The sequence below is a fragment of the Manduca sexta genome, chromosome 1 (genome assembly GCF_014839805.1).
Source record: "Manduca sexta isolate Smith_Timp_Sample1 chromosome 1, JHU_Msex_v1.0, whole genome shotgun sequence".
NCBI classification, from domain to species: Eukaryota; Metazoa; Arthropoda; class Insecta; order Lepidoptera; family Sphingidae; genus Manduca; species Manduca sexta.
This window is the reverse complement of record NC_051115.1, coordinates 773,595-790,924: the sequence shown is the minus strand read 5'-3', so window position 1 is coordinate 790,924 and position 17,330 is coordinate 773,595. Positions and strand designations below refer to the sequence as shown.

At 37.7% G+C, this 17,330-nt stretch overlaps 1 protein-coding gene across 6 annotated transcripts in view; it reads right to left on the bottom strand.

The window, feature by feature from the left end:
- The window catches only part of LOC115452605 (segmentation protein cap'n'collar), a 160,643-nt gene that overhangs the window by 8,153 nt on the left and 135,160 nt on the right, over positions 1 to 17,330 (bottom strand). For 4 of the 6 annotated variants that reach the window (XM_037441861.1, XM_037441710.1, XM_037441748.1 and 1 more), the window contains exons 12-17: positions 6,646 to 6,726; positions 5,852 to 5,966; positions 2,598 to 2,697; positions 2,005 to 2,113; positions 1,445 to 1,545; positions 361 to 496 (exon numbers count right to left, since the gene is read on the bottom strand). In XM_037441861.1, the coding sequence (XP_037297758.1) occupies positions 361 to 496; positions 1,445 to 1,545; positions 2,005 to 2,113; positions 2,598 to 2,697; positions 5,852 to 5,966; positions 6,646 to 6,726 (642 nt within the window). The remainder of the gene's footprint in view (positions 1 to 360; positions 497 to 1,444; positions 1,546 to 2,004; positions 2,114 to 2,597; positions 2,698 to 5,851; positions 5,967 to 6,645; positions 6,727 to 17,330) is intronic. The other 2 variants (XM_037441895.1, XM_037441821.1) reach the window with 1 other exon arrangement.

The window sequence follows — 17,330 nt, the reverse complement described above, 5'->3', positions numbered from 1 at the left end:
AAATTTTTAAATTGATTTAATTACTCATCGCTATTCATATTGCGAATATTTTAACAAACGCTGGCCTTTAGAGCTTTAATCTTAAAAACCTGGCCTCACCGTGGCTTAGCTTTATATATCTATTAAATGCCGGTATAGTAAAATGCTGTCAAACTACGTTTTAAATTGCTTTAATTATTCATTACTATCAATATCGCAAACATCTTAGCCTCAGCTGGCCTTTGGCGTATCATAAAAAACCTGGCCTCGCCGTGGTCTAACTTTATAATCTATCAAGTTCCTTTATCAAGCCCCAATCAAAGCTATATTCTAAACACCTGGTCCCACCTGGCCTCATCGTGGCCTCGCTTGGCTTCTTACCTCTCTTGTCTCTGACTGCAGCGGGCCGTTGATCAGCGGCGGCGAGGGGAGCGCTGTACGTGTGGTTGTGCCGCACGCGTTCTGGGGTTGCGTAGGAAAAGCGTGGGGTCGGCTGCACAGGGCTTGGGATTCCAGTCTGGAATAATATAATGCATACTGACACATTTTCTACGTGGTTCTGAATTGAAGTAGCCTAAGAGCTTCTCAAACTTTGACTCATAGACCAGTTTTAACATTTTTCTGGTTCCGGTGTACCTTTTTGGTGTAGAGCCGAAAGGACCACTACCGCCCAGCCTTCGGGACGTCTGGACAGTTATGTTGGGGTCACCGTGCCTTACGGCCCCTGTCAATATTATCTGCTTACATAGATGAAGTCAAGCCGACATTTTAGTTCTTAACTATCAAACCAGATATATTTTCGTGGACTCTAGCTTACGAATTGTGAACCACCATTTTTGGTTATGCCAACGTGGACTCGTTAAGTCTCCCGTTGACCTCTGGGGGCCACCTGGACCACTTTGGGAATCAATGTGTTTAATCATTTTTTAATAGTTTTTGAAGGTGGTTTTCCAATAAAAAAAAAAGTTAATACACAGATTTATGGAGGCAAAAGTTTGAGAAACCATGATTTAATTTATTAGAATCGGTCGTAAATGACCATACGAACAATAGGGTATTTGACTATGTGTAATTTTATGCATTTTTAATATGTAACAGCCATTATTAGTACAACAAGGAATTTCTTCTGTGAAAACAGCATTAAACTTCGATAAGAAATGAGGCAGTAATTCAAATTTCAAATAGTGCTACGTGAGGGTGGAGTGGTGATATCGCTCCATCTCTTTCTTTCCCACGCATCGTAAGGCCCGCTGACGTCACACGCAAGTATTTCGTCTTCTTTCTGTTTTTTGACATTTACCCCTATTACCAAATTTCAATGGCTTATAACTTGCGGATTATTCATCAGATTTTAAAGATTTCTTCTGTTTTAGAATTTATACGACGTACATACTTTATAAAAGTTATTAAAAAAAAATGAGTCAAATACCATATTGTCCATGTTTCAACCGTATGTAGTACGTACCTGTAGCAGAGCGTGGCTGGAGTGTGCTGTGTTCAGATCGAGGGCCGGTTGCAGGCTCGCCACGTGCGGGGGCGGGAGTTGGTGTCGCGCGCCGAACTCCGCTGGGGAACAAAATTATAAGTCAATTTGTATATAATTGTAGGATAAATTTATAATATTTACACTCGCGTTTTTTTATCGTTAAAGGGGTAGGCAGAGGTGCAACTGCTGCACTCATTTTCCGCCGTGCGTATTCCGTCCCATGATGTGATGGGGTATCGCCATATTGGGCTCAAATTCCAAACTCCGAGCTGATACTGAGTAGAAAACTCAATATCACTGCCCGACCCGTAATACAACTAGTAATTTATTACTATAACATGTGGTGAACAGGGATAATTCAGATCTTACTGAACACTAACCAACAGTTGATCACAAGCAACTAAATCACCAAACCGATCAACTAAGTTGCGGCAACTGTCAACTTTGTTGCGGCAACTTAGTTGCAGCAACTGTCAACTAATAGTAATCGTGATGAAATTTAAGGAATATCGTCATTGTGATATATTCTCTGTACGTACCATTGTGCATGTGCAAGTTGTCGTGATGGTAAGCTTGCTCGGGACACTCGTATTTGACGGGGGCGGGTCGCGGGGCCGGCACCGGTTCCATGGGGGGAGCGGACTGTTCCTGGAACGAATGTTTGAGGTTAATATTTATAAAAAAAATATAATTTGATTCTCTCACGTTTTTAATTTCAGTATTCATTACTATGAATACTTTATATATTTGTATAAAAACAAAAAAAAAATGGATTTTATAATTTGATTTTCTCACGATTTAAATTGCAGTATTTATAGTTATAAGGGGGACTGAGATCCGAAAAGTCAAAACAATATCTACATTTTACAATTATATAAAAGTTTTTTTATTTTCAGGACACCATTTACAAAAAAAAAAATTGTGAACTTTGTCTTAAGTAATTTGATTATAAAAAATTCAATTATTATATTTTATTACATTTTTTTTCTCATATAATAAATTGGTTGATTTTTTTCTTTATTTCTTAATTGATAAACTCATTTCTAATTCAAATTCAATTCATTTCTTTTGATGGACTATTTTAGGTTTTTGATCTTGCTATAAATGAATAATTCTGGCAAATTCAACTGACCTGGAAGCATCTCTTGCCGAACATATGATGTTTCTTCTGTGGTTGGTGCGACGCCGACCGCTCGCGCCCGTATGAGCTCTCGTAGGGCCGGAATTTTGAACTGTATTAACAAAGTAATAACGGTTATTTTTGTGAAAAGTCAAAACAATATCTCTTCTCACTTTATCATGTACTGTAGTCTTTACCCTAAACTGATTGAAAAGAGCAACACCAGAGTTTCTTGCCCGTTCTTCTCTGGTGAAAACTGCTTTCCGAACTGGTGGTAGAGTTAATATTGACGGAATCTAAATAATGTATAACATTTTACAGATTGAAATAAATCATTTCATTTAAAAAAAAAAAAAACTTGTTATTAAAGTGTGAAATTTGTCTACCATACTATAATGAATTGCTAGTTTTTTCTTAACAACTTTTTTTATTGATTGCGACTCCGTCTGTCATTTCTAAATAAAAATCCCATTGTGCACTTTTCCGAGATAAATGAACCATATAAAATGTCTTTAATAAAATGTCTTTAGTTATATGAGCGACTTATACTCTTACCCCCTTATTCATAGACGTTATTTATCTAAGGACGGAGCATTGCTGTGATAACAAGTCTGTTTCTCAGTGCTGACGGCATGGCAGCCTTCGCAGTGCGTAGACGTAGGGCCGTTGTGATTGGCTAATATTGAAATACAACAATAATAACCAATCACAACGGCCCTATGTCTATTTCTCAGTGCCGTTGGGCACTGAGAAACAAGCTTGTTATCACAGCTTTACTCCGTCCTTAGATAAAAAACGTTTATGAATAAGGGGGTTAGACCCTCGCTTATGAATTGTGAACCCCTATTTTTTGGTCATGCCAAGATAGACCCTCGTCAAGTCCCCCGTGGACCTGAGGTATCCATGGACCAATTTGGGAATCAATGAGATAGAAAAAAGTAAAACACACACGCATCACGCATTTATCCCCGAAGGGTTATGCAGAGGCGCAACCAGAGCACCCACTTTTCGCCAAGTGTGTTCCGTCCTATGATGTGATATGCGAGCCTATCGCCATATCGGGCACAAATTCCAGACTCCGGGCTGATACTAAGCAGAAAAACCCATTAACTTTACCCGACCTGGGATTCGAACCCAGGACCTCAGAGCGCTGTTGTACTACGTATTCAGTACTACTACGATTCCGAGGTAGTCCGATGAAAAATATGAAAAATCAATTTTTCATATTTTTCCTCTAGGCACAGTGTATTTATCTAAATAAATGAATCATTTTTGTACTTTATCTAATGTTTAAGTCAATAGCTAATATAAATTTATATTACTTTATCTATTAGTGGATTTTCCCAACATATCATGAAAACATTACTGATAAAGGTAATAATTGATTATTTTATTATCAGATTTTGCTCGTGTCTACCGGCGTGGAAAGGTTTTCCGGGATAACATTTCAGCCATATACTTTCCCGGGATAGAAAGTAGCCTATAACCTGCCCAGGGTCTTAAAATATCTCCATGCAAAATTTCATAAAAATCCGTTCAGTAGATTTTGAGAAAATCGATAAATTAATTATTTGTAGTTCTCTCAACTAAAATGTATTTGAGTATTTTGTACTATAGTTCTGATACTAAAAGACTTTTAGATTTGCTGGTAGCAATATTCTATATCCGCCCGGATAGCGATTGGACACAAGGTGTTAAAACCCGCCATAGTGGCACACGTGAGCGTTCCGGGATCAGCCTGTGTATATCTGGTTCCAACAGGCATAATTGTGTCTGTCGAGGGGTAATCATCTCTCAGTCGACATTCTATTGGACCCCACTCTTAATATCAGATGCAGTGTATATTTTAATTTATAAGGCTGTTTAAAATACATGATAAAGAATTAAAAAACATGTCATAAACGGCTTTCAACCAACAGATAAAATAGTATTTGCGAACCTTCCGAGACACTACAGGAAAGGAAAATAATAAATGTAAATAATTCTTTACATGTTTTCTGCTTTATTTATAGCGGTGATAGCCTAGTTGGTTGTAGAACGGACTGCCGAGACGAATGTCCGCAGGTTCAAAACTCAAACGCACGTGACTCTTCTAAAATTATATGTGTATTTGTGAATTATCGCTTGCTTTACCAGTGAAGGAAAACATCGTGAGGAAACCTGCATGTCTAAGAAGATCTCTATAAGAATTTTAAGTGTGAAATCTACCAGCACTACAGCGTGGTGGACTAAGGCCTAATCTCTCAGTAGAGGAGGCCCTACAGAGATAGTATATAATACAGGGCTGATATTATTATCTATTTGCATTATCTGATGTGTGTATCGTATGTTAGATTTGGGTGAATTTTCTCCGAAATTACGTATTTGCGTACGATAAAGGTGGATCGGGATAAAGCGTTATCAACAAGATAATGTAAGTTTATTCGTCATGTATTCAACGAAATCATTGTTGTACCTAGAGGTGTACAAAATTGATTGAATACTATCTTACTGACAAAACATTAGGGGACGTTCAAGTATTACGCAATTTGGAGGGGTCTTGTAAAATGTTACGCTGCTTTACATGCGCGGGACAGCGGTCTCGTACAAAGCGATATGTAACATTGGTTTGTTTATTTTAAAACAATAAAGGTATATTAGCGACTTTCCGGTATTTTAAAAATAATTGTGAATATTACAAAAAAAAATGTCACTTTAGAGTTACATTACTTTTGTAGGGGGGACGGGGGCGTACAGGAAAACGTTACGGCGCGTAACATGGGGTTCAAAAATTTTCAAAAATTGCGTTACGTAATACTTGAACGGCCCCTTAGGTCCTGAAACGTAACATTTTTGTCGCGGTTTGCGCTTCCTTTTTTGTAAGAAATGTAGCTGTGTCCGCGTGAAAATCAGCGTCACTTTCCTGCGTAAATCCCGACCCACGAGACTTTTGTTCAACCACGCGACCTCTTTAGTAATCGTTATACTATTAAAGAGGTCGTAGCTTCTATAAGACTGGACCTAACATAGCTGGCGAAATGTAGGTTACTTCTGCCTACCCGTGGAAAGGTAAGAAAGCGTGATGTACATATATAATAAAAAAAATACAAAATCACATTAGCAATATTAAAACAAAAATAAAATTAAACTAAATTAAATAATCAAACTAAATTAATTACATTAAGACAATCTAGTTTTAATGCAATTTACTGCTTAAGTATTGTTTATAATGATTGTGTTATGTGCTATTCCTTTTGTTAAATAAAAAAATATAATAAATAATATACCTGTGAAACTCCTGCGCAGAATCGCTGCCATCACACCATTCTCCGTCGGAGAGCGACGGGACCCTCTCGGAGCCCATGGAGGACACCGCACTGTCCGAGGCGGAGTCCCGCTCTGCTGAAATGGAAAGACCATTAGGGTTCATAACGATTTCTAAATCGAGATTTTTTTTGCTGCTTTGAATGACGAGACGAGCTTGCCGTTCGCCTGATGGTAAGCGATACGATCGACAAACAGTAGAAACACTAACACCTTGAATTACAAAGTATTTGGTATTCCACTGCGCTCGCCTGAGACATGAAATGTTAAGTCTTATTATGTCCACTGACATTTCCCTTCCATCTCCCCGCCACCTATCCTAAAAGAATTCTATCCTTCCCCCAGTGTTTAATTGTAAGCTTGCTACGGACCTAGCATTCCTACTGTTTATGGTCGTATCGCTTACCATTACGCGAGTGGTATGCTCGTCTCGTCATTCATCTATATATAAAAATGAATCCCTATTTCCCTTGGTCACGCCATCACGCGTGAACGGCTGGGCCGATTTCACAATTTTTTTTGTTGTTGTTTGTTATTGTCAGGAGAAGTTACTTATGAAAGAACAAATTAAGGAAGTTGAGTGGAAGGTTAGAAAAATTAAGAAAACTTAATGAAAATATAAATTTTATATAACTGTCAATTGTTTGAAATAACTGTCAGCGATCGACGGAATGCGCGCGTGCATACATAGTTAAGACAGGACAACGTCTGTCGGGTCAGCTAGTTTGCAATAAAAACAATAGGGGCTGGTACCAACCTGTCATCATCATGTGGGAGTGGTTGTGGTGGGGAGCGTGGTGCGGCCCAGCCCCGTCCAGCATCCGCATCGTATACATGCCTGAAACAATGAATGGTCGTTAATATTAACGTTTAAAAGCCTAATACTTAAGCGACATTTCTTGTGACACAAGTTTCGTACATATTAAAAATCAGCACGTTCTTTGTTTTTTTAACCTAAATTTTTCGAAAAACAATGTCGCTTACGTCAATTAACCAACTGTCGATATATTTTTGGGATAATTTCTATGTTTTTTAACCTAGTTAAATTTTTTCGAAAAATTGTCGCTTACGTCAATTAGCCAACTGTCGATATATTTTTGGAATATAAATATTTTTGTAAGGGTATTTATGATAATTTATGCTATAAACTTTTGATAGACCAAGGCCTCCATTCAAGCTAAATCGAGAAGGCCGCGTTCAGTTCTGACAGACTTAGAGGACGATATCACTCTGGCTATTTGTCGTTAAAACAAATTCCTGATACTCCTACACTTTACAAGACCGCAGTTCAGTCCTCGCCGCGTTCCCCGTCCCCCCGACCCTTCTAACAGTGCCGGCCGGCAATGTATAGTTTGTTAGTTCGGTACGACTACGCGCACATAATCATTGATACCTCATTCTCTCCCAGTTGTTGAGAGACTGAGAGACTTTCCCGCCCTCACACCCACAACTACAACTCCTGTAAGGATCAGTAGTGGCATTGTATGACACCGGGCGGTGAAGCTCGCCGAGTCTCAGGGAACACTAATGTCATTATCCCGCAACGATAATCAAATAGATAGGTAGGAGTTGGAAATATTAATTGTCCACTTCCCTCCAGAGGCGTTTTAAACTTAAAACCAGGGACGTTTACAGCTAGCTAAGCTAGTTATAAAGCATCACGGATACAATTAAAAGAAACGGTCTTATCACATGAGCTGTGAGATTTGATTACAATAGACATGGCAAAAACGCCGGAAAGCACGGAAATTCCGTATAGTCTCAACAAGGTCCATGTAGTATACAACCCCAGATGTTATTTGCATACTGTTTAACAAGACGTGACTGACCAGTGACTGTTGAGCTGAGCTTCGTAACCCGTTAGTGGGTCGCCTAATTTTCAAGAGTTGTGAGCACTTAGAGAACTCACACGAAAGTCCGGTTGTATAAACCGGCCCTCGCCAGGCTTACAAACGTAGGGTCATGTTGAAACAAATGTTGCGTACTTTAGAGGGTATGTACACTATTTATTAGCTTTTGTTGTCGACTGATTGGCTTGTGACGTCACACAGGTGTATTAAAACATTTAGTCATCACATAGTAATGGTATACAGCAATATGTGTGAAATTATTTATCTGGTTCTGGAAATGATTTCATTAATAGAGAGTTAATGATTCGAAGTAGGCTTTAGACGGAGCTGTGGGTATAATGTAGTATTAAATATTGTAGATGAGTTAAAACGTGCCAAAAACGACTTAAATATAATACAATTAGGTTGGGTTTTCGTTAGTGTTTCTTAGTAAGTTCGCCGATAGAAAACATGAATAAAAAATTTTCGACATATTTTTATTATACATTTTTATATGAATACAGATAAATTAAATTAAAAAACGAATAAATTTTGCGTCATTAACAGAAAATCATTAAAAATAAAATTTAATTAAAACATAATTTAATCAGCACTACGATTCAGTTATCTTCACCATAAAAAAACAAAACACTCACCATAACAATATGCCATGAAGTATTCTTTTTTTGAAATCGTATTTTTTATCAGAACAAATATGACTAAAAATGATATGAAAGTCAGTACAATAATGTCTTGCTCACGGTGACTGTCAAAAATGGTATGTGCTGGTAGGGCAGCGGGCGTTATCACTACCTAACGGAATTATCCGCCGTTATCGAGCGTGTTATTTAAAAAAAAAACCCGATTATTATGACTCGTAGGTTTTGGCCAAAGTCGATTTCAAAGATTCCTGGCGATGTGCTTGCGAAAAATCAGTCCAAGGTCTAGAAAACCAGGACATGCGTGACTTAGCATATTTAAAAATGATATTCTAATTTTAAATACATAAAAAAAAGAATATAGAATATATTCAAATAAATGTAACATTTTTAAGAAGACAGAAGGAGTTTGTAAGCGGTTTATAATATACGACTTGTGACGTCAGTGTCGTGTAATGCGTGCGTGTGAGCGAGATAGCGATATATTCCAACGACGAGCCGAGCTTATATTAACATTTCAAATCAATTGATGCCTCAATTTATATTCCATTTTCGCAGTATAATTTCGTTTACGTAATTACTTTGATCACAAATTCCAATTGGCCTTTAAAACGACACTTAGACATTTTGTTTTCGATATAACTTAAAACCTTTAAATAATATTCTTCTACACTGGTTTATTTGTATAATTAATTACTCTCAACACGTAGTAGTCTATACAAAGTATACAAGGTGACAACGGCGGAAGTCTAGTTGGGTGTGGAACGGACTGCCAAGACGAATGTCCGCAGGTTCAAATCCCAAGGGCACACACCTCTGACTTTTCTAAAATCAGGTGTGTATTCTTTGTGAATTTATCGTTCGCTTTAACGGCGAAGGAAAACATCGTGAGGAAACCTGCACATCTGAGAAGTTCTCTATAGGAATTTCGAAGGTGTGTGAAGTCTACCAATCCGCACAACAGCGTGGTGGACTAAGGCCTAATCCCTCTCAGTAGTAGAGGAGGCCCGTGCTCAGCAGTGGGCAAGTATATAATACAGGGCTGATATTATTATTATTAAGGTGACAATTGACCACCTCATGCTGATATTTTATTATAATTGTCGCTTAGGTAATTTGCATTTATTCTGACACTATCGAGCTTATCAACGCAATTTAGGCAAAAAAGGATAAAAAAACACATAATAATCATGACTGTAAGTAATTAATGGAAAACCAGAAATGATAAACAATCGTTTACACCTGAATAATTAAAGTTTTAAGTCAAGATATTAATCGGATCAACAGCGAAAATAAATTAGCATATTATTTGTAAGGTTGGCGAAAATAATATATTATCTTATACTAGATTTTGCCAACGGTTCCGTCCATACAAGTTATTCCGGGATAAATAACCTAGAGCTTTCAGGAGTAATGTAGTCCCTGAGATTAGCGCGTTCATAAACAGAAACTTATCAGCTTTATATCTATCTATAGGTATACATATTATAAAGCAAAGTCTTCTTTTTTATCTGTATGTATGTTTTCGATTTTCTCAAAATCTACTGAACGGATTTTTATGGAATTCGGTATGAAGATAGTTTAAGGTCCTGGGAAGGTTATATGCTACTTTCTATCCCGGGAAAATATAGTGGGACTTTTATCCGGGAATACTCTTTCACGCGACTGAAGCTGCGAGCAAAAGCTAGTATTAGTATAGACATGATTCCATTTGAACGAAATCTCCAAGTGCGAATACATAAGAATAGACAATGTAAATAACACGGACATATCAAATAAGACAACGACTTATAAGTATTAATTGGTACTAAGTTATTACCAATTAATACCCTCCAGTTATTGCCAATTGGTAATAACTTTTGGAGGACAAATTTGGTTCTGATGTTCGGTGTATAATTATATAGATTTATATCAATATATTTTATATCCCGGATAGCGACCGTACACAAGGTGTCAAAACCCGTCATAGTGGCTCACGTGAGCGTTCCGGGATTATACATACATACATACATAACATCACGCATTTTATCCCCGAAGGGGTATGCAGAGGCGCAACTAGGGCACCCACTTTTCGCCAAGTATGTTCCGTCCCATGATGTGATAGGGGGCGAGCCTATCGCCATATCGGGCACAAATTCCAGACTCCGGGATGATATTGAGCAGAAAAACCCAAATATCACTTTGCCCGACCCGGGATTCGAACCCAGGACCTCAGAGCGCTATAGTACCGGACGTGCAATACAACTACGCCACCGAGGCAGTCTCAGTTCCGGGATCAGCCTGTGTATATCCGGTTCCAACAGGCATAATTGTGTCGACTGAGGGGTAATCATCTCTCGTCAGTCGACATTCTATGACCACTCCACTTACCATCAGGTGCCAGTGGGGTGACTGCCGTGCACGCATATAAAAAAAAAATCTAAACATTTCTAAAGTATGTGAAGTCTTCATGCATTATAGCGTGGACTGAATTAAGCTCTCTCAGTAGAGGCTCAGCAGTAAGATATCCTTTTTACTAACCCGCCTACACAGCCACCACTACATCTCCAGCAAGCCAGGATCGAGGACATGACACCGAGCGGTGATGCTAAGCGACATTTAGGGAACACTAAGCAGTCTTAGCCTAGTTGGGTGTGGAACGGACTGCCGAGGCGAATGTCCGCAGGTTCAAATCCCAAACACACCTCTGACTTTTCTAAAAAATCATGTCTGTATTCTTTGTGAATTTATCGTTCGCTTTAACGGTGAAGGAAAACATCGTGAGGAAACCTGCACATCTGAGAAGTACTCTATAGGAATTTCGAAGGTGTGTGAAGTCTACCAATCCGCACTAGGCCAGCGTGGTGGACTAAGGCCTAATCCCTCTCAATAGTAGAGGAGGCCCGTGCTCAGCAGTGGGCAAGTATACAATACAGGGCTGATATTATTATTTATTATTAAGCAGTCTTATCGCAACGAAATTAATCAAATAGAAAGTAATTGCAAATATGTTTTTTATCAAGCATTACAAATTGCTCTGCACATAATGGTAAGCGCGTTGCTGACCAGATAATGTATCGAATGGCAGCAGATGGCAATCTCATGCCATTCTACACAATCATGTCTGCTTGCAGGTGGACTGATGACTTGATAAAGTGAGCGGAAATACGCTGTAGGCCGCTTTGGACTATCCGTTGGCAAATCTTCAGGAGAAGTCTATGTTTAGCAGTGGCCTTAGTGGCTGATGATGGTGCCGGTCCACTGAGATGCTTCTTCACGCTTCGTTTTGTGATCCCACAGGAGTAAGTTAGCATGTACAGGGCTGGCAATAGGGGACCGGCCTATGTTTGATTTTGTACATTATTCTATATGTAATGGTAAATAATACGAAAAAGAACCACTCCTGCGAAAACTGCATAAAAATTGGTTAAAAAATGAGCGAGTACTTCATATTTAAAATATTGTAACGTGCAGAAGCGGGCGCGATGTGGGGATATCGCTTCATCTCTTTCTTTCGCACGCGTCTTAATTCCCGATAACGTCACATGTTGGTATTTCGTCCCTTTTCTGTTTCTTGTTAATCACCCCTTCCACCGAAATTCAAATACTTATAACTTGTTGATTTTTTGCCGGATTTTAATAATTCCTTCTGTGTTATAATTTATATTATGTTAATATTGAATAATAGTAAAGAACAAAAATGAGTCCGGTACCCTATAAGTACCAAGCTAGTTATCGTGGCGAGAAGTAATTTCTTTTATGATGCAAAGAAAACTGCTCTAGTTAACATATCGTGGTGCTAAGTCCCTTGTATGTGAGAGTGCGCCTGGATAGGAACTACCGCAATGTATTTCTGCTGCCAAGCAGCAGTGTGTAGTCACTGTTGTGTTCCGGTTTGAACATTGTAGCCAATGTAACTGGACATAAGACTTATCATCTCATATCTCAGGACGGCGAGCACAGTGAAATACCAAACAATACTTTGTAATTTAAGGTATTGGATAGTTTTTCTTCTATTTATGGGCGGTCGTATCGCTTACCATCAGGCGAACGGCAAGCTCGTCTCGTCAGTTAAAGCCAAAACAAAATATATATCGCGACAAACGTAAATAAACCTAAAAGGAAATCCGGTAGGAATACAGTTATGTGGACGCTTCGCCGCTGCTGTTCATAAGCCTGGTATATAAATACCTAAATGGTTTCTACACAATAGAATAGTTATCAGAATTCTAATTCATATCGTAATCCGTGCGATATATTTTAGTATAATGACAATGTGTTTATAATATAAGAAGCGTTTGCTCCGGATTTCGCTCGCGTGATAATTTTCCGGGATAAAAGTCCTGCTGTATATTTTCCCGGGATAGAAAGTAGCCCATGTCGTTCCCAGGGTCTTAAACTATGTCTATACCAAATTTCATCGAAATCTGTTCGTTAGTTTTTGAGTTTATCGCGTTTAAACAGGCAGACAGATGCGGCGGGGGACTTTGATTTATAATATACTAGCGACCCGCCCCGGCTTCGCGCGGGTGCAATGCTGATACTAAATACACTACAGAAAAACTGTGAACGTTGTATATAAAAACATAGCGGCCCGCTCTGGCTTCGCACGGGTATAACATAACAAAATAACAGTATTTCTCCACTATTTAATGTTATTATACATATAAACCTTCTTGAATCACTCTATCTATTAAAAAACCGCATCAAAATCCGTTGCGTAGTTTTAAAGATTTAAGCACACATAGGGACAGAGAAAGCGACTTTGTTTTATACTATGTAGTGATTTTATTTAACTTTTTAGAAGGAACAATTCAGACATACATTGTTGTTGCTTTAACTTTAACCGTAAACGCAACGCACATAATGGAAGCTCTCAAAGTAAATAAATTTTCTTCGTTGTTTGCAAAAAAATCATTGCTGCTCCGCTCCTATTGGTCATAGCGTGATGTTACACAACCCATAGCCTTCCTGGATAAACGGGCTATCTAACCTAAAATAATATTTTTCATCGAACCAATAGTTCCTGAGATTAGCGCGTTCAAACACTTCAGCTTTATATAATAATATAGATATAGATAGACTATCAGTATAAGTATAATTATGTATCGTCATTTTTTAATACGAAACGGCTTTATATGTCTGAAAATGCTTCGTCATACTTCCCTACAAAAAAATTACGACTAGACGAATGAATCGGGTTTCTTTTTCACAAGGTGTTGGTGTTTCTCTACACTTGACGGCTTATCTGCGCCACGCGTTATTTTAATAATGCAACAAGCATCATCACCGCACCGCGTTTAATTTTTTTTTAATTTATTTAGCGTACCAACAGCATAATTACATAATTGAAAGTTCAAAATCATAACCGACAGTTGGAAGCCTAATTGTCTTAAGCGAAATATTTTCGAAAATACACAATTGAATGTTCTATAATCATAACCGACAGTTAAAGGCTAAGCGACATATCTTTACGAAAATTTTTAAAAAGGTTAATTTTTATTTTTTAAATATGTATGTAACTTAGGCCGCCTTGCTAAACATATTTAACGCTAAACGCATTTAAAACTTCATGCTGTCACTGTCTTCTTTTAGGAGTTGAGGCGATAGCCTAGTTGGTTGTGGAACGGATTGCCGAGACGAATGTCGGCAGGTTCAAATCCCAAGGGCACACATCTGATTTTCTAAAAAAATTATGTGTGTATTCTTTGTGAATTATCGCTTGCTCTAACGGTGAAGGAAAACATCGTGATGAATCCTGCATACCTGAGAAGTTCTCTGTAGGAATTTCGAGAGTGTGTGAAGTCTACCCGCACTACAGCGTGGTGAACTAAGGCCTAATCCCTCTCAGTAGTAGAGGAGGCCCGTGCAGTGGCACAGTATATAACACAGGGTGGAAGGCATTATGATTAAGACATATTAGCGTTAATCATATTTAGCCTAAGTGTCGCAAAAAAAATGGCGCTTAAGCCAATTAGCCTACCGTCTAATTGCAAGCATTACACATAAAAAAAAATTGAATATTATTATACTTTAATGCTACGTTATAGCGGAAACGGATTTAAAAAATAATAATATTTATGTGAATTACAAAAAAAAAAATTACAGAATACCATTCCGTACTGATTTCACGAAGAAAACACGGCCGCTTTATAGTTTACTTTTATAGAGAATAGGGTCCTGAACGTTTAACACGAATTTGAGCTTTATTGTATGGTTTAAAGGTTCAATTTAAGTTGAATTTGGATGGCTCCAACAGCGGCATGTGGGCGAACTTGGAACTAAAATACGACGTGAACATCGCGCGTATTAACTCCGAACAGTATTAAAAAAAAATGATGTTTTAGATGAAATTGGGTATGGAGATAGTTTAAGATCCTGGGAAAGATATAGGCTAGTTTTTATCGAGAGAAAAATATAGCTAGATATCGGAAAACCTTTTTCATGCGGGCGGAATTGCGAGCAATATTCTACTAATATTATAAATGCGAAAGTTTGCGAGGATGTATGTATGTTTGTTCCTCTTTCACGAAAAAACTACTGAACGGATTTGGATGAAACTTCACAGTAATATTGGTCATACATCAGAATAACACATAGGCTACAATTTATAATGATTTTGTGTAATTTGGTCATAATATAACGCTACATATCAAGTGAGTCGGAAAAAAAAAATACCCCTAAAAACTCCTTCACGCGGGCGAAGCCGAAAACATAATATAAATAAAGCTGAAAACATAATATAATAAACGACAATATGAAATTTTTCCAATTCATTCATACACATTATTTATTTAAATGTGTGTATTCTTTATTTAAAATTTGAAATATGAATTCTTTCACAATGTTTGCACAGCCGGTGTTAGTCACCGGAAATGTAAAAAGTATTATATCTAACAAACCTTTTGTCTGAAAAACATTATATTTAAAAATAGAACATATTTTTCCCACCACCACCCAATGTATTACCATTAAATATCTTACCATCGTATATTTTATAAAACGGGTAGTAGTCTGGTTCCCGGTATAGTATAGGTCGGAATGGCGTCAGAGGGAAGTACGGATGCGGGTACTGCAAACTCGCTACAGACAGATCCATAATCCCTAAAAATCTCAGCAATCCTCTCGTCTTTCTTGTTTCTATATAAATTATCTTGTTATGTAAGTCCGTACGTGCCTTGTGGCGATTGTATTTCTTTCATATATCTGTACTTATCTATAGATATAGATAGTATTACTCCATCACGCCAAATTTATTTGTAAGTACCAACATGACGACAACGCGTCTTGCGCGACGTTCCTTTTTTAAAAGTACAAGATAATACCTCAGTGCATACAAGTTCGATTATCGACCAATCAGCGTTCAGCCACGTCCATAGATAATCTTGTGTACCATTTTTAAAAAATAATAATAATGATATTGCGCTTTACAGCTGTAATTTTCTGTGACGCAACTACAAACAGCGCCCGTATTAGTGCAAATAAGTCATTTCCATAATTCTAACGCACACAAACATACGACTTTCCATTGTCCTCTTATCTCTTATTGAGTAAACCAAGATATAATTCATGATGGATCAAAAAATAGTCTGTACTTGAACGACCAGAGACAAAAGTTGTATCGTTTTAATACACTAACGGATACTTTCGTTAGGGAATCGCTTGTTGTCCTCGTGCGACGTAAGGCACAACAAAATCTGCACAAGCAAATGGTTTCTGAATTATGCACCTTTCTACTCTTGACAGTACGGACGTGCAAAAAGAATGGCATAAGTAGGCTTTTTACAACACGTTCAAAGCAAAAAACACTTTAATAACTATACAGCACGATTTAGAATAGTCTAGCACTGGCAGTCAGCTCCGTAACCGTTAAAAATTACGTTCCAAATTCAAAAATCAAAATCCAATAATTTAAATTCGAAATTTAAATGTCCTTTTTAATTTACGCTTTTGCAGCCTTTACCGTCCTCTTGGCACTAGTCCTTTTGTATCACAACTTGAAGATGCCTTGCTTCATAATAAAGAAGTTGGAGCGATACGATCGTCGTCCCATGATGAAAACATCGATTTTAATCGAATAACATTCCTATCGAATACGTTCACTAATTATATTTCACTTTTTATATCACTCGCATAATAAAATTTATTGCAAAGGGAATTATGCGCGCTGAAGCCGCCACACTGCATGGAAACTCGAAGAACAATGCTTGACATCACTATAATTTAGGTTTAAATGAAACTTTACAACGTAAACATATACGTTATCAGTTATTTGCTATTTACACATGTGATTGCCAGTGTCAACACAGTTTCAAATATAGAACGCGAGTGTGATATATTAAAGTTGAAAAACCACGTCACATTCACATTTCAAAAACATTAATTCCAAAACTGACAATTACTAAGCATTCTTTATAAATATTCACAATTCGAACGCGCAATCACATTTGAATACATTCGAAATTCAAATAACTTTTTATTATTTTATGTTTCAGACTAAGGCAGACAGCCGTACAGCCCCGTCCATGATGCGATCGCGCGCGTGCGCCGATTGTGACTAATCCGTATTTTTCGATAGCGGCCTAGTGACGTCAACCGGGTCAAGTTAGCGTACAGATAACAAATTATTATATATCCGCGACATACACAATTTTGTAATGACAGGACATTTTACGTCCCGATACCTTGGTCAATAAAAAAAGCATTACCAACACATTATATTTCTTATCGCACATAAAATATCAAATATTTAAATTGAAATAATAATTTGCTTTGTAAAAAAGGTTTTTGCAGATGCGTAGTGAGATTGTAGATGTCTCCTATGATATTCAGGTTGTAGATGCCATCACAATATCTATTTCTGGTATCAAAAACAGTGCAAGTACATTTTTGTTCCCGTACAAGCATTTGAGATTTGACATTAATTGCTTTGAATGACGAGACGAGCTTGCCGTTCGCCTGGTAAACGATACGAC